Here is a 27,246-nt window from a genome sequence, read left to right as displayed (position 1 = left end):
GAAAATTCGGACTAAATATTGTCGTCGAAAATTCGGATTAAATATTGTCGTCAACGAAAATTCGGACTAAATATCGTCAATGAAAATTCGGACTAAATATTCTCGAAGCTTCGGCAAAGTTTTTCCTCAACATGATCTTTACTAAATAAATAAAACATGTCAGATTTCAGCTTGTCAGAGTTTTTTATTCTCTAACTTTACTTATTTTCAGTTTGCAAGTTGCCTTTATTTTGAAATCTGTGTTTGTGCGGTTTAGCCTCCTAAACGCAGCCGCAGCTAACGTTAGCAGCAACGATGTTAGCTATTTATCGAGCCCGGTAATGGGACGGTTAAATAAAGTTCATCTGAGGTTTTATTCTCCTGCCATAAATTGGCGAGCCAGCCAGGAGGTCAAATCTGCCTTTGAACAGATACTTTATTTTTACACAACAAATAACATTTAACTTTACTGAAACATCTAAAATCTACAGTTTCTGAAGTTGAGAGAGGGACTGTCTTAAACATGAACATCACACTCCTTGTTTGTCAGTTTGAACATTAATAAAGTCTTCGTCAGAAACACTGAACTCAATAACTCAAGTCACATTCATGAGCTTCTTATTAAACAATTCTCAATTTCTCTCAGTTATTCCTCAAAACATTCAGATAAAACTGCTTTACATTGGTAAAAGCTTTGTAAAGTTCCTGCTTTGCCTGTGTGGCGGAGTTACAGAAACACGTACTCAGGTTTTTACCAAAGTGCCCAAATGTTGAAATTTCTGTTTCCAACCTGAACTAAGTAAACCCTTCCTGATCTGAAACTTAGTAAATCCTTTCTGATCTAAACTTACGTGTGTGTGTATATATATATATATATATATATATATATATATATATATATATATATATATATATATATATATATATATATATACGTGTGTGTGTGTGTGTGTATATGTGTATATATATATATATATATATATATATATATATATATATATATATACATACATATACATATATATATACAGCACTGTTTCAGAAAATTAGAATGTTGTGATAAAGTCCTTTATTTTCTGTAAAGCCGTGATCAGCAATATTAAAATAATAAAAGGCTTGTAATATTTCAGTTGATTTGTAATGAATCCAGAATGGATGACATTTTTTTTTTTTTTTTAATTGCATTACAGAAAATAAAGAACTTTATCACAATATTTTAATTTTCTGAGACGGTCCTGTGTATGTGTGTGTGTGTATATATATATATATATATATATATATATATATATATATATATATATATATATATATATATATATACAGTACTAGAGTTGTAAAAACAATCAGGGGGGATGGTGGATTTGATCATATGGGGACAGATAATTGTGCTGATTACAAATAATATAATATATTACAAATAATAGCAGTGACCAAAACAGCTGCAGAAATACTGCAGGAATGACATAGCAGCAGTTAAATGCAGCCTTCTGTAAGCTTTAAATATCCACTGGGCTTACATCAAATACATCAAAACACAACAATAAAAAACACTTTTCTGAACTTATCAATATGACTCTGTCCTTCACAGGATAAGTAACATGGATCACTGCAAAAACTCACAATCTTAACAAGAATATTCGTCTTATTTCTAGTTAAAATGTCTCATTTTAGTAAAAAAAAATCTCATTCCACTTAAAACAAGACTCATCACTGGAAAAAACAACAATTTTCACCTGTTTACAGTAGATTTTCAATTAAAATAAGTAGAAAAATTTGCCAGTGGAACAAGATTGTTTTGCTTGTAATGAGAAGATAAATCTTGTCCCACTGGCAGATTTTTCTACTTATTTCAAGTGAAAATTTACTTGAATCAGGTGGAAATTGTCAAATAAGTTATTTTTCTGGTGTTATTTTTCTGGTGATGACTCTAAATGTTGAAATAGCAGTAAAACCACATTCATTGATGAAATGACATAAGGGATGGAAAGGAGGGATGGCAGTTTTACAGGGGGGATGATTTGGACCGTTTTTATTTCAGGGGGGATGATTTGAACTGTTTTTATTTCAGGGGGGATGATTTGGACCGTTTTTATTTCAGGGGGGATGATTTGAACTGTTTTTATTTCAGGGGGGATGATTTGGACCGTTTTTATTTCAGGGGGGGATGATTTGGACCGTTTTTATTTCAGGGGGGATGATTTGAACTGTTTTTATTTCAGGGGGGATGATTTGGACCGTTTTTATTTCAGGGGGGTGATTTGGACCGTTTTTATTTCAGGGGGGGGATGATTTGGACCGTTTTTATTTCAGGGGGGGATGATTTGGACCGTTTTTATTTCAGGGGGGGATGCCATCCCCCCTCAACCCCAGTACTGTGTATATGTATACATTTCCTTTTAAAGGAAAATATATCGAGAAGAATAAAATCAGAATAATAATAAAACAGTCCGCTACCTTTCTCCCGCCCGGAACCAAACACCGCTCTGTCTCTCTGGTGTTTGTTTCCGGCGGACTGCTCTCGCGGACGGACCAGGAACATGGCGGCGGTGCGGGAGGCTGCGGGGAAGGAGAAGGATGTTTCTGTGTCCCCGGGGGGTGAGGGGGGACTGCACCCGCTCACAGGTGAGTCTGGCCGGGGCAGGGCTGGACCCGGTCCCGGTCCTGGACCCGGTCCCGGTCCTGGACCCGGGGGGTCGGTGGGGCCGCCATCTTTCACAAACACAAATAACAGAAACAGAAATAAGGGACGATTTCAGCCGCGCATGCGTCAAAAAAAGAGACTTCCCCAAAACTTCTAAACTGCATAGAAATGTATTTATTGGAACTATGGAGCTTTTCTCCAGATGTGTCTCTAATAAAGTGTGAATTGAATTGAATTTATTTTATATTGAAAAAGGAAAAAATATAAAAATATAAATATAAAATATATATAAAAATAAAAAGGAAAAAATATATTGAAAAAATCATATACCTTGAAAAAGGTCTATGATCTGTAAAGCGACCCTGGGTTCCTTGAAAGGCGCTATATAAATGCAAGTTATTATTATTATTATTATTATTATTTATATTAAAAAAACTAAATGCTTTGATTTAAAGTTTTTTTTTTTTTTTTATTTATTTAAATCTTTAAATACAATGAAAGATCAAAGGGAAAATACAAATACAGATAGACTCCAACACCAAATTGAAAAGAAATAAACACAAAAATATATATAAATATCGTCATCAACGAAAATTCGGACTAAATATCGTCATCAATGAAAATTCGGAGTAAATATTGGAAAAGAAATAAACACAAAAATATATATAAAAGACAAGACAGTTGAATGTAAATTAAAAAGATAAATTAATAAAAATAAAACAGCATAATGTGCGAGAGTAAGTTTTATTTAACAGATTCAGTGATTTATTTCCAGAAGCTGACGTTTTTGTGTTTTTGTGTTTTTCGATGAGTAAATCGTCCTCGTATATTGTTCAAGTTCTTTTTTTTGAGTATAAAGAGTTCAGGCTTTGATTTAAAGTTTAAAGTGCTTTAATAGCATTGAACTTGACTGTACAGACAGACAACCATGCTAGCAACTGAAATATCCTCCTATGCTATTATATTATGATTATGCTATGTATGTACGTCCACATCAGCCAAGATGTAGAATAAGCTACAGGTGAAGGTCGGAACATTAGAATATGGTGTAAAAGTTAATTTATTTCAATAATTCAACTTAAAAGGTGAAACTATTACATTACATAGTCTCATTATATGCAAAGCAACATATGTTAAACCTTTTTATTTGTTATAATTTTGTTGATTGAATTGTATTTTTACTGATTTCATTAAATATTCAAATTTTTTGAGAATTTTTATTTGGGTTTTAAAACTTAAAACTGTGAGCCATAATAACCAAAATTATAACAAATAAAGGCTTGAAATATTTCACTTTGAATTAGGGCTGAAACGATCGAATAATTCGAGTAATTCGATTACAAAAAATGAAGGAATTTTCTCTGCCTCGAGGAATCGTTTAATTTCTTTTTTTTTTTTTCGTTTAATTTCACCAGCTCAAATCCTCGTATTACGCCCGGACCACATTTAATGCGACAAAACTCGCTGACGCTGCGCCGTACATCCATGCGCTGCGCACGTTAAAGGGGGAAGAAAGAGGCGGCGGATATGTTTGTTTTGTAACATGCCATGCTCAGGCATATATATATATGTATATATATATATATATAATATATATATAATATATATATATATATATATATATATATATATATATATATATATATATATATATATATATATATATATATGTGTGCTCAGGCAGTCTGCAATGGCCCAGACGGAGACACATGTAGTTCAGTGCTTAACTTTTATTTTTAATCCACGCTATATTCTTCTGGTCCGTTCTCCTATATGTTCCCCCTCTAAAGCCAAAATTATTGTTCCGCGTTAAATCGACGCAGAGTCTACGGTGCTCTCCGGCGAGGGCAGAGAGCGCCGGTCCGGCTGGCGGTGCTGCGCTGCCGTGCAGGCTCTGTTGCCACGGCTACGCCGTAGCCTACGGCGTAGGCTACGCAGCGACGCGCACCGCTCTGCGTTGTTGTAACACGGAACCATAAATCAGCCTTTACCCGGTATATAAACCTCTGTTCCCACTACAGTTTTAACTAAAAGAAAAGGCAGAAAATGTCGGAAAAATAAAAACGTAATAAAGCTAACTGGGTAGTTTTCATTTCATTTTATCTCTGTAGTCATTCATGGATAAAACAAGCAGCGCTGGTGTCTAATGTGCTCCAATACAGCAGGGCTCATCATTTTATTTTAAACACTGCCAAAACTCAAATTCTTATACTTTAACTTAAAACTTAACTACAACTTAAAATGTGCTTGACACAAATGAAAGTTCAATTGAAACACGTGGGAAAAACACCTAACCTTTTAAGTGATGTGTGTTATCAGGTGTAATGGCATTTTTAGGTTAGAAATAAGAACATTTCTTGGTAAGATCCTTAGTTTTTTGAGTGAATCAGTGAATTTGGTCGACTGGTGTAAATTCAGGGTTTTTAAATGCACAGCCATGAACCTACTGTATTATATCATTTAGTCTTGATGTCAATTAACATCTAACATCTTATGTATATTTATAATTGCTCTTTAACTAAACAAATATATGTTTTATCCGATTACTGGATTAATGGATGTAATTTTCAGTAGAATACTCGATTACTAAAATATTCGATAGTTGCACCCCTACTTTGAATGTAGTGGGAAATAATCTATTTGTTTCACCTTTAGTGGAATTTACTACGAATGAAGTTTAGCAATATATTCACATTTTCTGACCTGTCGATTAAGCCATCAATAATTAAGAGCATAAATATGTTTATTGGTTCAATACGGAACTTTTAATTCCCAATTATGTAAAGATTCTGTATTTTAAGGGACGGGTGGCGACGCTAGTGTTCACTGACTCCGGGAGGAAGTGATGTCACTATTCTCTCCTCCTGCAGGAGGAAGTGATGTCACTATTCTCTCCTCCTGCAGGAGGAAGTGATGTCACTATTCTCTCCTCCTGCAGGAGGAAGTGATGTCACTATTCTCTCCTCCTGCAGGAGGAAGTGATGTCACTATTCTCTCCTCCTGCAGGAGGAAGTGATGTCACTATTCTCTCCTCCTGCAGGAAGTGATGTCACTAATCTCTCCTCCTGCAGGAGGAAGTGACGTCACTAATCTCTCCTCCTGCAGGAGGAAGTGATGTCACTATTCTCTCCTCCTGCAGGAGGAAGTGATGTCATAAACCGTTCCTCCTCCAGGAGCAGCGTTCCTGACGGCGGTGGCGTCGGCCGGGATGATGTTCGGGTTCGGGTCGGCGCTGGCGATGGCGAGGAAGAAAAGTCCGGACTGGTTCAGTAAGGTATGGATGGAGGTGGAACCAGTGGTCCATGGACATTAATATTTGGTACAGTTACCAAGAACCAGTGGTCCATGGACATTAATATTTGGTACAGTTACCAAGAACCAGTGGTCCATGGACATTAATATTTGGTACAGTTACCAAGAACCAGTGGTCCATGGACATTAATATTTGGTACAGTTACCCCAAGAACCAGTGGTCCATGGACATTAATATTTGGTACAGTTACCAAGAACCAGTGGTCCATGGACATTAATATTTGGTACAGTTACCAAGAACCAGTGGTCCATGGACATTAATATTTGGTACAGTTACCAAGAACCAGTGGTCCATGGACATTAATATTTGGTACAGTTACCCCAATAACCAGTGGTCCATGGACATTAATATTTGGTACAGTTACCAAGAACCAGTGGTCCATGTACATTAATATTTGGTACAGTTACCCCAAGAACCAGTGGTCCATGGACATTAATATTTGGTACAGTTACCCCAAGAACCAGTGGTCCATGGACATTAATATTTGGTACAGTTACCAAGAACCAGTGGTCCATGGACATTAATATTTGGTACAGTTACCAAGAACCAGTGGTCCATGGACATTAATATTTGGTACAGTTACCAAGAACCAGTGGTCCATGGACATTAATATTTGGCCATGAATCCAGTTTCCTGATATTTATTTGTACTTAATTTCTACGCAGGGGAAATACAGGAAGCAAAGCTTGAAGGTACAAAAGTCTTGACGCTTGGTCCGACTTCAAGCCAGGATTTGTTGGAGAAATTAAAGTGATGAGGACACCGAACTTGATTTGACATGATTTGTATGATTTTACCGTTTAATTAATTTAATTTATAAATGGTATTAAATTAATTAAATGAATTCTATTAGATTCATTTAATTAATTTTAAGTAATTTAATTAATTTACTTTAATTAATAAATTGCATTAAATTAATTAAATACATTTTATTATATTAATTAATTTAATTAATTTACTTTAATTAATAAATTGTATTAAATTAATTAAATACATTTTATTAGATTCATTAATTTAATTAATTTTAATTAATTTAATTAATTTACTTTAATTAATACATTTTATCAAATTAATTAAATTAATTGTATTAGATTCATTAATTTAATCAATTTAATTAATTTACTTTAATTAATAAATTGTATTAAATTAATTTATTAGATTAATTAATTTTAATTAATTTAATTAATTAAACAGTCAAATAGAATTAATTTAAATTTTTAATCCCCCCCCCTTTAGGGCGTGGCGGTGAAGGCGGCGGCCCCCGAGGGCGGGGCCTCCCTGTGGTAACCGTGGTAACCGTGTCTCCCCCCCCCCAGGGCGTGGCGGTGAAGGCGGCGGCCCCCGAGGGCGGGGCCTCCCTGGCCCTCAGGGCCCTGGGCTGGGGCTCCCTGTGGGCCTGGACCGGGGTGGGGCTGCTCAGCCTGGCGGCCTGGAGGATCCTGGACGTTCACAGCGTGAGTTTGAACCCCGGCAGGTCCTGCAACAATCCTGGAAAACTCCTGGAATCTTCCTGGAAAACTCCTGGAATCTTCCTGGAAAACTCCTGGAACAATCCTGGAAAACTCCTGGAACAATCCTGGAATCTTCCTGGAAGATAGGGAACACTGCGCTATAGGCAGGGCTCCAGACTAACGTTTTCACAGGTAGCACTGGTGCCACCTAGCTTTTCATTTAGTAGCACCAAAACAAATTAGGTAGCACCATATTCTTCATTGCACATAACATATTTAGAAACACTACAATAAGGTTCCCAGGGGGCACGGTGGAGCAGCAGGTAGTGCGGCCGTCTCACAGCAAGAAGGTCCTGGGTTCGATTCCCGCCGGGGACGCTGTGGGCGCTGAAGTGCGTGTTAGTTCCCCCATGACTTCAGTGCCCACACCCTGGGTGGGGTTGGTGAAAGGATCTTTCTGTGTGGAGTTTGCATGTTCTCCCCGTGTTCCCTTGGGTAGCTAGTGTGAGCTACCCTCACAAAAACATGCAACAGTCCTGGGCTATACTGCCCCCTCTGGCCAACCGGGGAACAGATGGGGTGGGGGGATCCGGCCGGAATAACGTGATCCTTCCACGCGCTACGTCCGGCCGGAGAAACCCCACCCTGTCTGGTGAAAAGATGCGGCCTGCTCACTCCTCAGGTTAAGGAGGAGACCTGAGCTCAGTGCAGGAACTCCCGGGGTTGGTAGAGGATGGAAATGCCCAGGACTGTTAGGTAGGAGCACTGGGTGATATAATGGGGAAAAAACTGGGATAAAAATATTTAAAAAAAAAAAAAAAAACAATAAGGTTCCCAGTGCGCTATAGGGAACACTGTGCTATAGGGAACACTGTGCTATAGGGAACACTGCGCTATAGGGAACACTGCGCTATAGGGAACGCTATAGGGAACACTATAGGGAACACTGCGCTATAGGGAACACTGTGCTATAGGGAACACTGCGCTATAGGGAACACTGCGCTATAGGGAACACTATAGGGAACACTACACTATAGGGAACACTGCGCCTTCTTTCCCAAAGCTGTGAACTTTCTGAACCAATAAGCTCCTCATACTGTGCAATATTCTTTACTCATTTATGTGCATTATTATTCTCTCATTTTTATAGTTTTTTTTTTTTAATTTTTTTTTTATTTTATTTAAAAGAATTATCACAAAACAGTATACAAGAACAGTATACAAACAAAAAACAGAACATGTGCCAGGGGTGATGTTTGTTATTTAAGAAGATTAAACATATAACACAAGTCTACGGTTTTAATAGCCTTTTCATTCGTAGATTTTAGGATTAATTTCAAGTAAAGCTCCATTTCTTTCTGGAAAACAAAAAAGCAAGGGGTTTTCTTTGAAAATGTACTCTTATGAATATGAAATTTGGCAAGAAATAAAAACAGATTTATCAAAAAGTAACATTTTCCTTCTTTCTTAGGGAAACAATGGAAACCAAAAACAACATTTTCCCAATGTAAATTAAAATCTATAGCAAAAGAGTCAATAATAAATTTGCTAATATCTGTTTCATTTTTATAGTGTATATATATTTATCTTTCCTGTTTCTTATTTTTTTGTTTACACAGTCTTTGCATGTGTGCACTTTATGGAGCTGCTGATGTCATTATAGCAGTAGAATGATGACAAAGGCTTTCTAGTCTATTCATTTCTATTCTATCCTGTTCTATTCATTTCTGTTCTATCCTGTTCTATTCATTTCTATTCTATTCTGTTCTATTCTATCCTGTTCTATTCTATTCATTTCTATTGTATTCTATTAATTTCTATTCTATTCATTTCTATTCTTTTTTTTGTCATGTACTTTTTATTGGTTTTGATTTTACATGTAAACAAACAAAAAGTCAAACAATCAACATGAAGACCTATAAATCCGAACAAATATCAAGGGGCAAGCAAAAGCGTACATAAGGGGACTGGTAAACACCTCTAGAAAAAGGAAAAAAGTACGTACGTAAAAAAAATATTCTGATAATCCAGTCTGAAATGACCTGAAGTCCGGTCTTGTGGTAGAGACATACGTAATCCACTTTTGCTCAATGGGCATCCTTGTCTCCTTGATCGCTCAAGTATAAAAGATTTTGAGAGTTCTCCATTAATCTTCAGCCGAGCTGATGGGTTTTTGTTTCTATTGTTTGTATTATTGTCTCATTTAAGCCAAATATTTCCATTACTTTAAATAGGAAGGTCCATCTTACAGAATCGAAGGCTTTTTCTGCGTCCAAGCTTACTATCATTGCCTGAAGATCGTTTTTGGTAGTATGTCTAATAATTTGTAGTGTACATCTTATATTATCTTGGGTTTGTCGACTTTGAATAAACCCTGTTTGATCCAAATGTATAATCTGTGGCAGACTCTTGTCAAATCTTTTAGCAAAGATAGAAGTGAATAACTTATAGTCTAAGATTAGTACACTAATTGGCCTGTAATTGGTGCATTCTGATTTATCCTTTCCTGGTTTTGAAATAATCGATATTGTTGCTTATTCATTTCTATTCTATTCTTTTCTATTCTATTCTATTCTATTCATTTCTATTCTTATGGTTGTGAAAATACAGTATTTGTAGAAGCTGCAGAGTTTTAAAGTAGGTAACTGGTTGGTTCTGGTTCTGGTTCTAACTTCAGTTCTGGTTCTGGTTCTGGTTCTGTTCCAGCTGCCGGAGTTCCGTCAGAAGATGCAGACCTTGTTCCCTCCGATCCCCAAGAACCCGGAGCCAACTGGACCGGAACCGGACTGGGACTCTGTGTTCGGGTCCAAGTGAACCGGGTCGGTTCTGGTCCCGGCAGGAACCGGGCCTGAGCTCTGGGTCCTGGAGAACCTGGAGAACTGGACTCCTGCTGACCGGGCCGGGTCGACCCGGATCAGGGGTCACCAGGCCTGGACCGGTACCACCAGAACCGGGCCCGGTGACCCGGGGTCACCAGGCCTGGACCGGTACCACCAGAACCAGGCCCAGTGACCCGGGTCGGTGGAGGACCGGTTCTTCTTCTGTGGTGTTGGAGGTCCAGACGGGTCGGAGCAGCCGGTCCTGGAGTGACCAGAGTGACCCGGCAGATCCGGGTCCAGCAGAACCAGTGACCCGGGTCTGGTTCTGGTCCTGGTTCTGGTTCTGTCTGTAAATCTGTAAAAACTTTTCTGTCCTGGTTTTTATTTAAGATTAAAGTTTGAAAATACTTTGATGATCTCAGTACTTCTATTTGTACTTGTACTATTAGTACTAATGCTAGTACTAATACCTGTACATGTACTTATATTAGTACTAGTACTTGTACTTGTACTAATATTAGTACTAATACTTGTACTAATACTTGTACTAATATTAGTACTAATACTTGTACTAATATTAGTACTAATACTTGTACTAATATTAGTACTAATACTTGTACTAATATTAGTACTAATACTTGTACCTGAACTTTTACTAATATTAGTACTAATACTTGTACTTGTACTAATACTTGTACTAATATTAGTACTAATACTTGTACTAATACTTGTACTAATATTAGTACTAATACTTGTACTAATATTAGTACTAATACTTGTACTAATATTAGTACTAATACTTGTACCAATATTAGTACTAATACTTGTACTAATACTTGTACTAATATTAGTACTAATACTTGTACTAATACTTGTACTAATACTTGTACTTGTACTAATATTAGTAAGTAAGTAAGTAAGTAAGTAAACTTTATTTGTAGAGCGCTCTTCACAGACCATGGTCACAGAGCGCTTCACAGTTAAAATAAAAACACAGTTAAGGGATACATACAAATTTAAGATTAAAAGGCCAAGACAACACATATACAATCATAGCAGCCCCAAGACAATTAGGCAAAAGCCTGCACAAATAAAAAGGTCTTTAGTTGCCTTTTGAAGGATCAACAGACTCCATGGAACGCAGAGAGACTGGAAGATCGTTCCAAAGCCTGGGAGCAACGGCCTGGAAGGATCGGTCTCCTCTGGTCCGGAAGCGAGTACGAGGAACCATCAGCAGATTCTGATCCACAGACCTCAGAGCCCGAGCTGGGGTGTAGGGCTGGATCAGATCGCTGATGTAAGGTGGAGCCTGACCATGCAAAGCTCTGAAAGTTAAAACCAGAATTTAAAAATTTACCCTAGAGGAAACTGGCAGCCAATGAAGATCTTTGAGAATAGGGGTTATGTGTGACCTCCTATTAGCGCGGGCCAGAATTCTTGCTGCGGAATTCTCCACTAGCTGCAGGCGAGACAGCTCCTTCTTGTTTAGACAAGAGAACAAACTGTTACAATAGTCCAAACGCGAGGACACAAATGCGTGAATGACCAGCTCCAAATCCTTTTGCGACAACATTTTCCTGAGTTTAGAAATATTCCTCAGATGAAAGAAGCAGTTCCTTGTCAGCTGTTTGCAGTGTTGCACTAATGACATGTCTTCGTCAAACACAACACCCAGGTTTCTTAGGCTCGGTTTAACAGACTGGCCCAAGTCACCCAAATACTGGTTAATCCCAGGAATGGAGGCATCAGGGGCAAAAACCAGGGTTTCTGTTTTGTCTACGTTTAGCTGCAAGGTGTTCACACTTAGCCATTGTTTTATCTCCACCAAGCAATGAACTAAGGAATTTAGCCTGTGGAGCTCAGTAGGCTTAAAAGAGCAGTAAAGCTGAATATCATCAGCAAACATGTGGTAAGAGACATCAGGAAATCTCTGGATGTTTTTTCCCAAGGGGATCAAATACAACAAAAATAATAAAGGACCCAAAACAGAACCTTGGGGGACTCCACACAAAAGATCTGCTGACCCAGACCTTATTTGGTTAGCTGTAACACTAAAGCTACGCCAGGAAAGGTATGACGAGAACCAATGAAGAACTGAACCTGAGAGTCCTACTTCATCCCTCAGCCTTCTCAACAGGATTTGGTGGTCGACGGTGTCAAAGGCTGAGGACAGGTCTAAGAGAACTAGAACAGACTGAGGATAGATCTAGGAGAACTAGAACAGACTGAGGATAGATCTAGGAGAACTAGAACAGACTGAGGATAGATCTAAGAGAACTAGAACAGGCTGAGGACAGATCTAAGAGAACTAGAACAGGCTGAGGACAGATCTAAGAGAACTAGAACAGACTGAGGACAGATCTAGGAGAACTAGAACAGACTGAGGACAGATCTAGGAGAACTAGAACAGACTGAGGACAGATCTAAGAGAACTAGAACAGGCTGAGGACAGATCTAAGAGAACTAGAACAGACTGAGGACAGATCTAAGAGAACTAGAACAGACTGAGGACAGATCTAAGAGAACTAGAACAGTGCATTTTCCTGAATCAGCAGACATCATAATGTCACTGGACACTTTCAGCAAGGCTGTCTCCGTAGAGTGATGTTTGCGGAAACCAGACTGAAAAGTCTCATGGATGTTGTTTTGATCCAGGAATAATGACAGCTGCTCAGAGACCACCTTCTCTAGGATCTTGGACAAGATTGGTAGCTTAGAGATCGGCCTAAAATTACTGAGGACAGTCAGGTCTAAGCCTGTCTTTTTGAGTAAAGGCTCCACTATAGCATGCTTAAAAGCAATGGGAAACACTCCGGAGGACAGAGAGAGGTTACCCATTTTGGTAACCCAGGGGCCAATTACATCAAACACTTTCACAAAAAGCCTACACGGAAGGACATCCGATGAGCAAGAGGAGAGTTTCATCTTGGTCACCAGTGCTGAGATATCAGCAAGAGTCACAGACCTAAATGAGGACCACAAGCTGGAGACAGGCTCAGCGACAAAAGGGGAGGGATTTTCTCCTTGATCAACTTAATTTTGTCAGTGAAAAATCTCAATAATGCATTGCTGTCCGCTTCACAAAAAACAGGAGTAACTGGCGCAGCAGGACACACAAGAGAATTGATTGTGTTAAACAGCACTTTGGGATTTTTCTTGTTAGCCGTTACCAGTTGACGAATAAAGTCTGATCTGGCATTTTCCACCATCTCATTATATGAGGCCACAAGATCCCTGAGATGGAGTCTGTGCACCTCAAGTTTAGTGGATTTCCACAGACGTTCAGTCTTACGACAAAGTCTCCTTAGACTCATGGTGTCTTCATTTGTCCAAGGGCACACTTTTTTCCGAACTGACCAGCTTGATTTAAAAGGTGCCACCTGATCCAGAATTTTGACACAATGGTTGGTAAAACACTGAGTAAAATTGTCCACATCAAGGCAGTCCATAAACAAAAGAGGGTCAAACATGGCAGAGAAACTGTCTGCAGTATTAGCAGAAATAACACGCCTCTGAGACCTAGCTTCTATGGGCTTAGGCTCAGGGCTGAAGTGGAGATCAAACTGAACAAGACAATGATCACTGAGCTGGACGTCCTGCACAGATACATTAGAAAATGTCTAGTCCAAGGGTAAAAACTAAGTCTAAAATGTGGCATTTCTGGTGTGTGGGCTCAGAAACATGTTGCTCAAAGTTAAAAGCTTCAGTCAATGATAAAAGTTCCTTTGCGGAGCAAGATGAGCTGTCATCAACATGAAGGTTAAAATCTCCAAGGATAAGAACAGATTCCAACTTTATTATGGAGGATAAAAAGTCACTAAAATCCTTCAAAAACACAGCAGCAGGTCCAGGGGGACGGTAGATTGACACACAGCAGAATGGATTTGAAGATCCCACCATGACCATTTGGGACTCAAATGAAGTCAAATCCTGGGTCTGGGTCATTTTGCATGTGCAACTGTCCTTATATATAACGGCCAGACCCCCCCCACGACGGCAGGTTTCCCGACAACAGAGCAGCCAACTGGACAGAGTTCATTTAGATGAATAAACTCTTCCTCTCTCTGCCATGTCTCCGAAAGACACATTAAATCCAGCTTTTCTCTTGTGAAAAGATCGTTCAGAGAGAAGGATTTATTTGCAATAGACCGGGCATTCAGCAGGCCGATATGCAGGGTCGATGACGTCAGGGAGGTAGTGTTCGTGGAGCGCATCGGGATTGGTCGAAGGCACGTCCAGCGGTCACGTGGCCTCCAGCTGGGCCGTGCGGGAGCCGGTGTAAACACGGAAGAGCGTGGAGGCGATGAGGACCATTGACCACTACTCCAGCGCTGTGTAGGCTCCAAGACTGTCCTTGTGGTCCAAGCAGACGAAAGCATGAATGTGCTGTCGCACACATTGAGGAGAGGGACCCGGCGCAGACACCTTGCACGTTGTCCATGGCCGACGATGGCAGAACCCAGGCGTGCTGCAGCGCGTCGTCGCTTCACCTGGACACCAGAGCGCGAGCCTCTTCTCCTTGATTTCTTGCGGACTGGGCCCGGAGCCCGACAAAGCAGCCAGAACTCAGGTGAGTCGGGGTTGATGAAAAAGGGAGGAGGAAACGCTTGTTTGTACCTGCCCCGTGTATCAAACATGCCCTCCATAGACTCCTTGATGCGAAACAGAGCGTCCCGATCATAGATCCGTAAAGCTGAGACACATCCATATGAAATACGGGCTGATATGATCACATATGTGGAGAAAATGACCATTAGAACGCTATACAGCAGGAGACGAGCCGTGGCACTGCCAGTCACAGGTGCCATGACAGCTGTCCAAGAAAAAGGAATGTACATTAGTACTAATACTTGTACTAATATAAGTACTAATACGTGTACTAATATTAGTACTAATACTTGTACTTGTACTAATATTAGTACTAATTATTGTACTTATACTAATTTAAGTACTAATACTTGTACATGTTCTTGTACTTGTACTAATATTAGTACTAATACTTGTACTAATATTAGTACTAGTACTTGTACTTGTACTAATATAAGTACTAATACTTGTACTTGTACTAATATTAGTACTAATACCTGAACTTTTACTAATATTAGTACTAATACTTGTACCTGTACTTGTACTAATACTTGTACTAATATTAGTACTAATACTTGTACTTGTACTTATATTAGTACTAATAATTGTACTTGTACTTATATTAGTACTAATAATTGTACTAATATTAGTACTAATACTTGTATTTGTACTAATATTAGTACTAATACTTGTACCTGAACTTTTACTAATATTAGTACTAATACTTGTACCTGTACTTGTACTAATATTAGTACTAATACTTGTACTAATATTAGTACTAATACTTGTACTAATATTAGTACTAATACTTGTACTAATATTAGTACTAATACTTGTACTAATATTAGTACTAATACTTGTACTTGTATTAATATTAGTACTAATAATAATAATAATAATAATTCATTTTATTTAACGGCGCCTTTCATGTCACCCAAGGTCACCTTACAGAATAAAAACAAACAATACAATACAGGAAATATAATAGTAATACAGTAGAAATTATAATACATACACACATACACAATACATACAATCAAGGAGCAACAGTACAGATAACAGAACAGTATGGTGGGAGGTAGTGTGTGGTGACCGGTCAAAGTGAATGGGCAAGTTTGAACAGGTGAGTCTTGAGTTGTGTTTTGAATGTGGTGATGGAGTCTATTTGTCTTATGTGTGGGGGGAGGGAGTTCCAGAGTCTGGGTGCCGTACAACTGAAAGCTCGGGCACCCATGCTGCTAAGGTGTGAGGTGGGAGTGGAAAGAAGTCCAGCAGAGGTTGAGCGGAGGGTACGGGAGGGGGTGTATTCTTTCAGTAGGTCACAGAGGTAGGTGGGGGCTAGGTTGTGAAGGGCTTTGTGGGTGAGGAGGAGGTTTTTATAAATGATACGGTATTGGACTGGGAGCCAGTGGAGTTGGATAAGAACGGGGGTGATGTGGTCAGATGACTTGATGCGGGTGATGATCCGGGCGGCCGAGTTCTGAATGAGTTGTAGTTTGTTGGTGAGTTTGGTTGGGAGGCCAGTGAGGAGAGCATTACAGTAATCGATACTTGTACTTGTATTAATATTAGTACTAATACGTGTACTAATATTAGTACTAATACGTGTACTAATATTAGTACTAATACTTGTACTAATATTAGTACTAATACGTGTACTAATATTAGTACTAATACGTGTACTAATATTAGTACTAATACGTGTACTAATATTAGTACACGTATTAGTACTAATATTAGTACTAATACGTGTACTAATATTAGTACTAATACGTGTACTAATATTAGTACTAATACGTGTACTAATATTAGTACTAATACTTGTACTAATATTAGTACTAATACGTGTACTAATATTAGTACTAATACGTGTACTAATATTAGTACTAATACGTGTACTAATATTAGTACACGTATTAGTACTAATATTAGTACTAATACTTGTACTAATATTAGTACTAATACTTGTACTAATATTAGTACTAATACTTGTACTAATATTAGTACTAATACGTGTACTAATATTAGTACTAATACTTGTACTTGTACTAATTTAAGTACTAATACTTGTACATGTTCTTGTACTTATATTAGTACTAATACTTGTACTAATATTAGTACTAATACTTGTACTAATATTAGTACTAATACTTGTACTAGTATTAGTACTAATACTTGTACTAATATTAGTACTAATACTTGTACTTGTATTAATATTAGTACTAATACGTGTACTAATATTAGTACTAATACTTGTACTAATATTAGTACTAATACGTGTACTAATATTAGTACTAATACTTGTACTTGTACTAATTTAAGTACTAATACTTGTACTAATATTAGTACTAATACTTGTACTAATATTAGTACTAATACTTGTACTTGTATTAATATTAGTACTAATACGTGTACTAATATTAGTACTAATACTTGTACTAATATTAGTACTAATACTTGTACTAATATTAGTACTAATACTTGTACCTGAACTTTTACTAATATTAGTACTAATACTTGTACTTGTACTAATATTAGTACTAATACTTGTACCTGAACTTTTACTAATATTAGTACTAATACTTGTACTTGTACTAATATTAGTACTAATACTTGTACTAATATTAGTACTAATACTTGTACTAATATTAGTACTAATACTTGTACATGTACTTGTACTTTTACTAATATTAGTACTAATACTTGTACTAATATTAGTACTAATACTTGTACTAATATTAGTACTAATACTTGTACTAATATTAGTACTAATACGTGTACTAATATTAGTACTAATACTTGTACTAATATTAGTACTAATACTTGTACTTATACTAATATTAGTACTAATACTTGTACTTATATTAGTACTTATACTAATTTAAGTACTAATACTTGTACATGTTCTTGTACTTTTACTAATATTAGTACTAATACTTGTACTTGTACTAATATTAGTACTTATACTAATTTAAGTACTAATACTTGTACATGTTCTTGTACTTGTACTAATATTAGTACTAATACTTGTACCTGTACTTGTACTTTTACTAATATTAGTACTAATACTTGTACTAATACTTGTACTAATATTAGTACTAATACCTGTACTTGTACTAATATTAGTACTAATACTTGTACTTGTACTAATATTAGTACTAATACTTGTACTTCTTGTCTTCCCTAAATCAAATCAGCTCAACAACTCAGTCATCTAGGAATATCTTATCTAATCCACACGTGTAATTTATTATCTACGTATTAAATAAATCAGAATCAAAGACCTATTTAAAAACCACTCAAACAGAAACTGATGAGAGAAACCACGACTAACGCGTGTTTATTTAGGACTAAACTCCTGAGTCTGTACATCGTTTAGATTTGAAACAATGATCACAATTATTTGTTAATTTGTTTGATGACAAGCTGTCGTTGATGTTTGTGTTTTACGTACGCTTGTATTTTCTTAGTGCTGTATGATTTTATGTGGACCTCAGGAAGATTAGCAACCGCTGCAGCGGAAGCTAATGGGGATCTGAATAAAGAATACTTGTACTAATATTAGTACTAATACTTATACTGAGGGTGGGGATGGTGGGGATTTTCCCCTCTGGTTTACACGTCGTACCCTGTGAATTATTTTTATCCTCGGTGGGGACGATATTTACCCCCCACCCAAAGTATTTTCACCATTACATCGTAATTATTAGAAAGTAATAACAACCAAAATACACAGATTCCGTGTTCTGCTTGTGTGTGGTTTTGATACCGGGAGCGAGTCGCGCCCACAGAAAAGTTTTATTTTGAAAACCAACCGGATTTTCTTGCATTCCAAAAGTCTGACTTCCGGCCCGCCAAAATAAAAGATACAGTCAGTCAAATGAATGAAAAAATGAAAAGAATCCAGAGCAGCAAATCCTCATATTTTACAGGATCACAACCAAAAATCCAGAGAAAAAATGCAACAGAAGAAGAAACCAGATGTGACATTGCTGATGGGACGGTGGACAGCAGCATCTCCCCGGCTGAGGAGAGTTCCATGTTTTCTGTTAGACTGATATCGAGAAAGAATTAAAAACATGAATTTTATTTATTTTTATTTGGAACATTTAAAAACAGTATTAGGAGAAAATAGTTTTATATTTAATATATATTATACAGGTCGGAACCAGAACCTGGAACCGGAGCTGAAGACTCTGGATGTTTAATAGAGGACTCTATTAAACATATTAGAAGACTCAACAGTTTAATATTATTATTGGACAGAATCAAAGTGCTGCATCTGTAAATAAACAATCTTTGTTGGTGGTGATTCTGTTAATGATTGTTGCAGATTTTAAACTCAGAAATCTGATCGATCAGAAGAACTCGCTCAATAAAAGATCTTTGTTCTGGAGTTTGGACGCAACGGATGATTGACAGGTGATGATTGACGGGTGATTAAATCCACAAGAAAGAATCAAATCATCAAAGATGCGTCTGCAGGATGAGCATCCATTAAAATTTAAATAATTGTATGCATTATAATTCATAAGTGCATTTATACTGTTAATGGTTTTCGTGCCAAAAATTCATTAAACAAAAAAAGAAATTTAAATAAATTGTGAAAAACTAAGATAATCCAGTAATCTAAAATAAAGCACCGAGGCTGCAGAGTAATATTTGAATTTAAAGTTTTTATTCAGACACAATGTTTTATTCAGTTTTATTCTGGTCTGTTGGTGCTGGAGTTAAGAATCGACGTGAATGTTTAACCAGCTGGAGGGAAAAGTTCAAATTCATCCAAACTGCTGGAAAAATTACATTTTCTGCATTTTTTTTAATCAAAAGTTTCAATTAAATGGAAACTAAAGCAATAATAATTAAAGCTGCAAGCATTTCAGGAAAACGGATAACTTTTCATCGTTAACGTCTTTTGTGTCCGCTGAGCGACGATCCTGCTAGGAGTTCGTTAAAGTACGACACGTGAAAATGGCATAAATTGCGCCAAAATGACACGATTAATTCAAAATGGCCGACTTCCCGTTAGGTTTGGGCGCCAAGAGACTTTTCTTTAAGTTGCGACATGATACAGGTGTGTACCGATGTTCGTGGGGTGGGGGCGCTGTTGAGCCGTTAGGCCACGCCCCTTTTTGACACTATTAAAATACGTCATTTTTCGCTACATGGGACGTGCGTGACAAGTTTCTGAGTAAGTTATGCGGCTCAAAAACGCTATTGTTTTCGGATAAAATAATAGTTGCAATTTCAATACGGCTTCACACAAGCTGCTGCTGCTGGGAACCTAATAATATTAATAATAATAATGATAATAATGATAATAATAATAATGATAATGATGATAATAATAATAATAATGATAATAATGATAATAATAATAAGGATAATAATGATAATAATGATAATAATAATAATGAATAATAATGAATAATAATAATGAATAATAATGATAATAATGATAATAATAATGATAATAATGAATAATAATAATGAATAATAATAATAATGAATAATAATAATGATGAATAATAATAATAATGATAATAATGAATAATAATGATAATAATAACAATAATAATAATAATGAATAATAAATAATAATAATAATATTACTACTAACCCCCCAGCGGTCCGACCCCCCGGCGTCAGGAAGACTCTCAGACGAACTTGTAGCAACAGTCTTTTATTCCATTAGTTCTGTTTCTCTAAACTGGACCAGCTGGAGAAAATTCTCTCAAAAAGAAGCTCGGACTTCCGTCCTGCACCGCTAGCAGCGCTAGTGGCGCTAGTAGCCGCTAGTAGCGGCTAGTAGCACTACTAGCGCCGCGCGACGCCTTCAGGCGTCTCGTAAAAACCACAAATACATGCCAGGTTCAGAAACAAAGATGAAAAACAGGAACAAAGACGGTGAGATAAGAAAAATGACAGTTTCACTAAAAACAGGTTCCAGTCCCAGAAAACCCGGCGGCTGGAGGGGTTAGCCTAGCCGCGGGGCTAGCCGCGGTCCGGCGGGCCTCAGTTAGGGAGGGGGGGTTAGCCTAGCCGCGGCCCGGCTAGCCGTTGTCCGGCGGGCCTCAGTTAGGGAGGGGGGTTAGCCTAGCCGCGGTCTGGCGAGGAGGGGGGGTTAGCCTAGCCGCGGCCCAGCTAGCCGTGGCCTGGAGGAGGGGGCGCTAGCCGTGGGCTCATTGCTAGTTGTACCTCCTGGAGGGGGAGGGGGGGAGGGGCTAGCCGTGGCTAGGCTAGCCGGCCCGGCGGGGAAGGGGAGGGTTAGCCTAGCCGCGGGCCTCACTGCCAGTTGTACCTCCGGGAGGGCGGGGGCGCCGGGTAGCCGCGGCCCGACGTGAAGCCCTGGGAACCAAAGAGACGAGCGTTAGAACATTTAAAATGATGAAAGTTAAAATAAACATTTGAACTTCTGGTAACTGAAGAGTTGAGACCGAGACCAGAAGGAAATCCCAGTAAAACATTTGTTAATTTTTTGTAAATTTTTTAGCCCGACAGGGGCGTAAATTTGCCAAACAGAGACGGCGCCGCAGATAAGGAACGTGTTGGCTCGAGACGTAGAGCAAGAGGTCGTCAGCATATGGAGAGACTTTACGTTCTACTCGCCCCTGCGACGCCAGGATTTTCTCTGAGCGCGACTGCAGGCGGCTCTAGAGCCAAAACTAAAAGAGTCTGGCTCAGTGGGAACTTGACGTGTTCCCGGCCTAGCATAAACGGTTGGGGAGTGATGCCATTAGTCTGAACCGATGCAGTGGGGGCAGCAGAGAGCAGCTTGATCCAGCCTATAAACAAAGGGCCAAAGTCAAACTTATCCAGAACTAAAAACAAGGGCCAATCCCAATACACCCCTTACTTTCTACCATTACCCCTAAAAAGCGCTGTTAATATGCCACTTTATTAAGTTTTAATATTTTTTCCAGGTGTAAAAGTAACCGTTAAGATCCCCAACCTGGGCTCAGTTTATCCAAATAACGCCTGGTAAGAAATTTGATCCGATATTTTCGGGGGATGAGAAAGCCTGCCGGCTCGGGAGCGGATTTATGGTTCTGCGTTAAATCGATGCAGAGCCTACGGCGTAGGGTGCGGCGTACGGCACGGCGTACAGGTCGGCATACGGCGTAGGGTACGGCATACGGTACGGCACGGCGCGCGTCGCCGCGTAACCTACGCCGTAGGCTCTGCGTTGGTGTAACGCGGAACCATAAATCAGCCTTTATTCTGGCGAGGTTTGAAAAAGACTTCACAACAACGAGCGAGCGAGTGATTATGTACATTCACTGAGTGAATATTATGAAAGTAAAATATAAATTTCTCGCTGGAAGTGTAATCAAAACGCATTTTTATGCAGAAACTAACTCAAAATATTGATTTTATTCACTAAAAAATAAGAAATGTCCACCATGTTTTTTTTTTTATTCAGTCCGCAGACGAAAAGCATTCTGGGAAATGTTTCTGTCCCTAGATCAGCTAATCAGCGTCGGAAATCCCTCGATCCGTAGGGCCAGATTCAGCCACTAGGTGGAAAGAGGAATTGGGAACCACTACCCTCACGGGAACGGTAACATTTAGGGGTAGTGATGTGAAGTAGGACTAGGGGGGACTGGGCCCAAATATCTACATTCAACACGATCGAACGCCTTCTCAGCTTCAATAGAAAACACTACACTCTGGAGTTCGGTCGGGAGAAGGCGGATACAGCACATCGAGTAGGTGTCGGACATTGAAGAACGATTGGTGGTTTTTGATAAAACCTGTTTGATCAGTGGATATTATGTGAGGAAGGGCTTCGTCCAGTCTGAGGGCTAGGACCGTCGCCAGAATCTTAGCATCAGTGTTGAGCAGCGAGATCGAGCGATTTCATGTGTAAATAAAAGTCTGCAGGTTTTGACTGAAAACCCCCAGATGGATGAGTTCCTGGAACCACTAGAAACCAAGTCTCAGGTTAGAGACCCGGTCCTGGGACGGGGGGACCAGGACCGGGTCTATGGTTTCAGAGATTCTGGATCATTTGGATCAAACTAACCTGATGCCGTGACCCGCGGTCGTCCCGGCGCTCGTCCCGGCGGGGGGCCCAGTCGTCTCGGCGCTGCTCGTAGTGCTGCTGGTAAGAACTGGCGTCGGCCCCCCCGCGGTCCCGGTTCTGCTGGTAGGAACCTCTCTGCTGCTGCAGGGCCCGGTCCCAGCCGTGGCCCCCGGACTGGAACTGCTGCTGCTGCTGCTGCTGCTGCTGCTGCTGCTGGGGCCTGGGGACACAATTTACCTTTAGAAAGATCTCTGTTTTATGTCGAGAAAGATCTCCGTTTGACGTTTACAAAGATCCCCGTTTGACGTTGGTTAGAAAAATGTCAGTTTGACGTATATAAAAGACTGAAACCGCTGCGGTGCCGCCGGGCCGCGGTACCGGCGGCTGGAACACTCACCGTTGGAACTGCGGCTGGTGGAAGGACGGGGGCGCCCCCATCAGGGAGGTCTGTCTGGAATCTGAGGACGACAGAGATGTTCATGAGATGTTTCACAAGATGCTTTGGATCAAAGATAATCTGTTTTATCTGAATTTAGAAGCAGAACTGTGAGATTAATCAAACTTCTGAACTAGTTTCTGTCCTTATGAACCATCACATATTTTTGATATACTCAGGGGGTTAAAATGAAGGTTGTTCCTCAGAGTTCCTGTTTTTAGTCAGGAAGCCATTTCACCCCTTGACCTTTGTTTGTTAAAGGAGCATGAGGCTCCTTTTAAGAAATGAGACTCTCTAGCGCCACCCTTCACCACGACGGCCGTTGGGGGTACTGCAGCCAACAGAGAAGCCGGCACGGGAGAACGGGGAGAACGCACATGCAGCGTCATGTGACGTCACATCCGCAGGACAGCGCGGGAAATTCGGCCCCAGCACTGCAGCACATTTTGCAGCAACAGCCTGTTCAAGGTAAAGGAGAGATACACTAGAGGATCATTCTTTTGGGTTTGGAACGCTTCATCTGACATTATTACTAGAAAACTTCAAACGTATACGAATTATTTTCATAAATCCTGCCTCAAGCTCCTTTAAGGATGTCTGTTGCCCTGACATCCAAGATTAAGTTCCTCTTTAAAGGGGACCTATTATGAAAAACAGTTTTTTCTTGTTTTAACATATATAAAGTGGTCTCCCCTCACCCTGCCAGCACAGGGGAGACAAAATACCATGGAATTCTGCAGGGTCTCTGACCCCCGCCGTACAGAGTCCCCCAGTGTCACGTGACCTTTTTTTGAGCCATTCTGAATCTGCGCCTAGGGTGACGTCACCATAGGCGCTCATTTCCATAGGTTCATCCTCCGCTGCTGAAACCACGCCCACAACCAGCTCTCTCCGCTGCTGGAGCGGAGCTTCCTTCAGCCAGTCGGACGCGGCGCCGCGGCGGAGCGGATCCGGGTTAAATCATCCAGGTTCCCGGGTGGTTTGGGAGCTGGGTCCTCGGGGGTCTGTCCCAGGCTGGACCAGCTTCACCCTCACCGATTTCCAGCCAAATCTGTCGGTTTGATCCCCGGTAACGGGCGATGCGCCGCGGATGCGCCCCGGAGCGGATCTGTGCGCCGGCCGTGGGGTTGCGGCGCCCGTCGCGCAGCATCCGCCAGGTAGATCCGGCTGAAATTCCGCTGGTCGGTCCCCGGGAGTCCCTGCCACCAGTCCAGGCCGGTTCCTGCGGTCCCGGCCGGTCGGAACCGGTCAGATTCCCTGGTTAAAGCCGCGGTGATGCGCGCTGCTCCAGCTTACTTCCTGGTTTCCAAAGCGGGGTTTCCGACTAAATTGTCCAGGTTCCCAGCCGCTTTGGGAGCAGGGATTTCTGGGGTACGTCCCAGGCTGGACCAGCTTCACCCTCCGACATTTTCAGCGAAATCTGTCGGTTTGATCCCCGGTAACGGTCGATGCGCCCCGGAGCCACGCCGGGCGCCCGGCGTGGCTCCGGGGCCAGCGTTCAGCATCCGCCGGGTAGATCCGGCTTAAATAGTGCATAAATGTCATTTATATAGAACTCATATTTTATTTTTTTAACAATAAAGTTTCCATTTGTGAAAATTCAGTGTTGTGATAATTTACAGGCTCGGGCTGCTCTGGCGGAGCGAGGTTTATTCTCCTCCCCTGCTACACGTCATTCAGGGAGCCAATCAGCACAGAGCCTCATTATCATACCCCCCCCTTCCCTAAAAATGAGGCGCAGAAAAAGGCTTTAGAAGCGGTAAAACTAGTGACAGGGCCCACAGGCTGGATTTATGATTTATGTAGAAAAAACAAGCTTTAGATTGTTTTTAAGACATTCAAGGCCTGTTTAAAATATACATTAAATGCCATAATAGGTCTCCTTTAACTGAAAAGTCACATGTGTGTCTTTGTAAGCCCAAAGTCTGTTCATTGTCTACCAAATATGGTCATATTCCTGTCACAGTTTTCTCAATAAAAGCTGATGCAAAGAAGGAGCCAGCAAGCATTTCGTCGAGAGCCATAGAGGGCCATGTTGCTCTGCAAGGCTCCGACTTTGCTTCCCTTCTGCGCAGAAGGCCTGAAAAATCATTCCAACAGTCTCTTGTGTTTTCCTGGTTATGAATGTTGATTTGAGGACCTTAACAATAACATTTCCAGACAGCCGGTCCTTGATGTCCCTCAGACTGAAGTTTAGCTAACGGTTCTGGTTCATCTTCATACACAGATACAACAGCGTATCATCAGCAAATGAACGTTGATGCTGGTTCTGGATTATCGGGACTTACGCTGGAAGTTCTGGCTGCTGCCGTGGGCCCGGTACCCCCCCTGGTTGTAGCTGCTGGGTGGGGGGGCGCTGCTGTACTGGCCCTGCTGGGATCCCCTCACGCTGTGGCTGCAGGAGAGAGACTCTGTTAGACCTGGACTAGACCAGGACCTGTTAAACCTCCCCCCGGTCCCGTTAGACCCTCCATGGTTCCCTTAGACCTACCTGAGGGCCCTGAAGGCGGACTGGTCCAGGTGGACCTGCTGTCTGTTGGGGTTGAAGCCCAGCTGGGGTCTCCAGGACCCGCGGCCCCCCCGGCCGCCCCGGTTACCCCTCTCCCAGTCCCCAGGCTTCAGGACCTTGGTGGGGATCCTGGAACAGGACAGAAGAGAGTCAGGACCACGTAGACCCCCACACCCCCTTTGAGGGATAAATCTGTAGAAGAATCCGGTCCTACTTGGCTCCGGGAAGCAGCACGGCCTTGAACACGAAGCCGTCGGCGAACTGGGGGTCCTTGAAGTTCACGCTGAGGACCAGAGGAAACGGTTTAGAGTCTGGAGAAAAACTCTTTTGGAGACAGAAAGACTCTTTGGGAGGGAAAAACTATTTTTGGAGAGAGAAAGACTCTAAGCTAGGGAACTCTCTAGTCTAGGGAACTCTGTAGGGGACTCTCTAGTCTAGGGGACTCTCTAGGGAACTCTCTAGTCTAGGGAACTCTGTAGGGGACTCTCTAGTCTAGGGAACTCTGTAGGGGACTCTCTAGTCTAGGGAACTCTGTAGGGGACTCTCTAGTCTAGGGAACTCTCTAGTCTAGGGAACTCTCTAGTCTAGGGAACTCTCTAGTCTAGGGAACTCTCTAGTCTAGGGAACTCTCTAGTCTAGGGAACTCTCTAGTCTAGGGAACTCTCTAGTCTAGGGAACTCTCTAGTCTAGGGAACTCTCTAGTCTAGGGAACTCTCTAGTCTAGGGAACTCTCTAGTCTAGGGGACTCTCTAGTCTAGGAAACCCTGTACGAAACCCTGTACGAAACCCTGTACGAAACCCTGTACGAAACCCTGTAGGAAACCCTGTAGGAAACCCTGTAGGAAACCCTGTAGGAAACCCTGTACGAAACCGTGTACGTCAGGACCTCAGGAGAAAGTTGGAGAAAGAAAAGTAATTTCAACTCTGACGGAGTTCTGCACCCCCCGGATGAAGGAGGGGTGGAACGATAGCGGAAAATCGGTCAAATAATCAAAAATATCAGTTTGCTGGATGAAATAATTCCTGATAAAGTTAGTGTGTATGTGCACAGCTCTGCTCATGTGTGCATGTGAATGAGTGTACGTTTCTACACAAAAGTACAATCTGCATTAAGGCTTCTCGCTTCGGGAATCCCGGACTGTGATTGGACGCTGCCTTGGTGTCGCCGCCCCTCTTTTGCATAAAATTGATATTCTCTAAACTTCAAATTGACGCTCTGGACGCTCTGGAGACGGAGTCAGACTCACCAGATGGCGCTGTTGTGGGAGATGTCTCTCAGCGTGGGGATGGGGGACGTCACGGGTCTGAGGAGAGAGAGATGGAGAGATGATGGAGAGATGATGGAGAGATGACGGGGGGACGGGGGACAGAGAGAGAGAGAGAACTGGACCTACTGGTCTGGCAGAACCGGGTCCTGGTCCAGAGTCAACATCCCCTGGATCCCGTGGCAAAGTTCTGCTGGCATCTGGGTGGCCTGGAGGAAAG

General features: G+C 40.8%; 2 protein-coding genes across 3 annotated transcripts in view; one reads left to right on the top strand and one right to left on the bottom strand.

The window, feature by feature from the left end:
* Positions 1 to 2,495: 2,495 nt before the first annotated feature.
* Positions 2,496 to 10,617, top strand: tmem242 (transmembrane protein 242). Of its 2 annotated transcripts, XM_061746630.1 has the most exons (5): positions 2,496 to 2,601; positions 5,794 to 5,894; positions 6,599 to 6,625; positions 7,250 to 7,387; positions 10,091 to 10,617. In XM_061746630.1, exons 1-5 carry the CDS (start codon positions 2,517 to 2,519, stop codon positions 10,196 to 10,198), a joined length of 459 nt encoding a protein of 152 aa, XP_061602614.1. In that variant the 5' UTR covers positions 2,496 to 2,516; the 3' UTR covers positions 10,199 to 10,617. The 2 variants fall into 2 exon arrangements, with proteins under 2 accessions (XP_061602614.1, XP_061602615.1); XM_061746631.1 differs by lacking the exon at positions 6,599 to 6,625.
* Positions 10,618 to 20,457: 9,840 nt separating this feature from the next.
* Positions 20,458 to 27,246, bottom strand: part of xrn2 (5'-3' exoribonuclease 2) — a 40,912-nt gene continuing 34,123 nt past the window's right edge. Inside the window, exons 24-31 of the mRNA XM_061746642.1 lie at positions 27,156 to 27,235; positions 27,009 to 27,065; positions 25,976 to 26,044; positions 25,744 to 25,890; positions 25,541 to 25,647; positions 23,214 to 23,274; positions 22,817 to 23,036; positions 20,458 to 21,138 (exon numbers count right to left, since the gene is read on the bottom strand). Of these exons, the coding sequence (XP_061602626.1) occupies positions 21,076 to 21,138; positions 22,817 to 23,036; positions 23,214 to 23,274; positions 25,541 to 25,647; positions 25,744 to 25,890; positions 25,976 to 26,044; positions 27,009 to 27,065; positions 27,156 to 27,235 (804 nt within the window). The 3' untranslated portion in view covers positions 20,458 to 21,075. The remainder of the gene's footprint in view (positions 21,139 to 22,816; positions 23,037 to 23,213; positions 23,275 to 25,540; positions 25,648 to 25,743; positions 25,891 to 25,975; positions 26,045 to 27,008; positions 27,066 to 27,155; positions 27,236 to 27,246) is intronic.

The sequence above is a fragment of the Cololabis saira genome, chromosome 18 (genome assembly GCF_033807715.1).
Source record: "Cololabis saira isolate AMF1-May2022 chromosome 18, fColSai1.1, whole genome shotgun sequence".
Classification (NCBI taxonomy): domain Eukaryota; kingdom Metazoa; phylum Chordata; class Actinopteri; order Beloniformes; family Belonidae; genus Cololabis; species Cololabis saira.
Note: the sequence above shows the minus strand (reverse complement) of the source record. Positions and strands in the feature narration are given on the sequence as shown.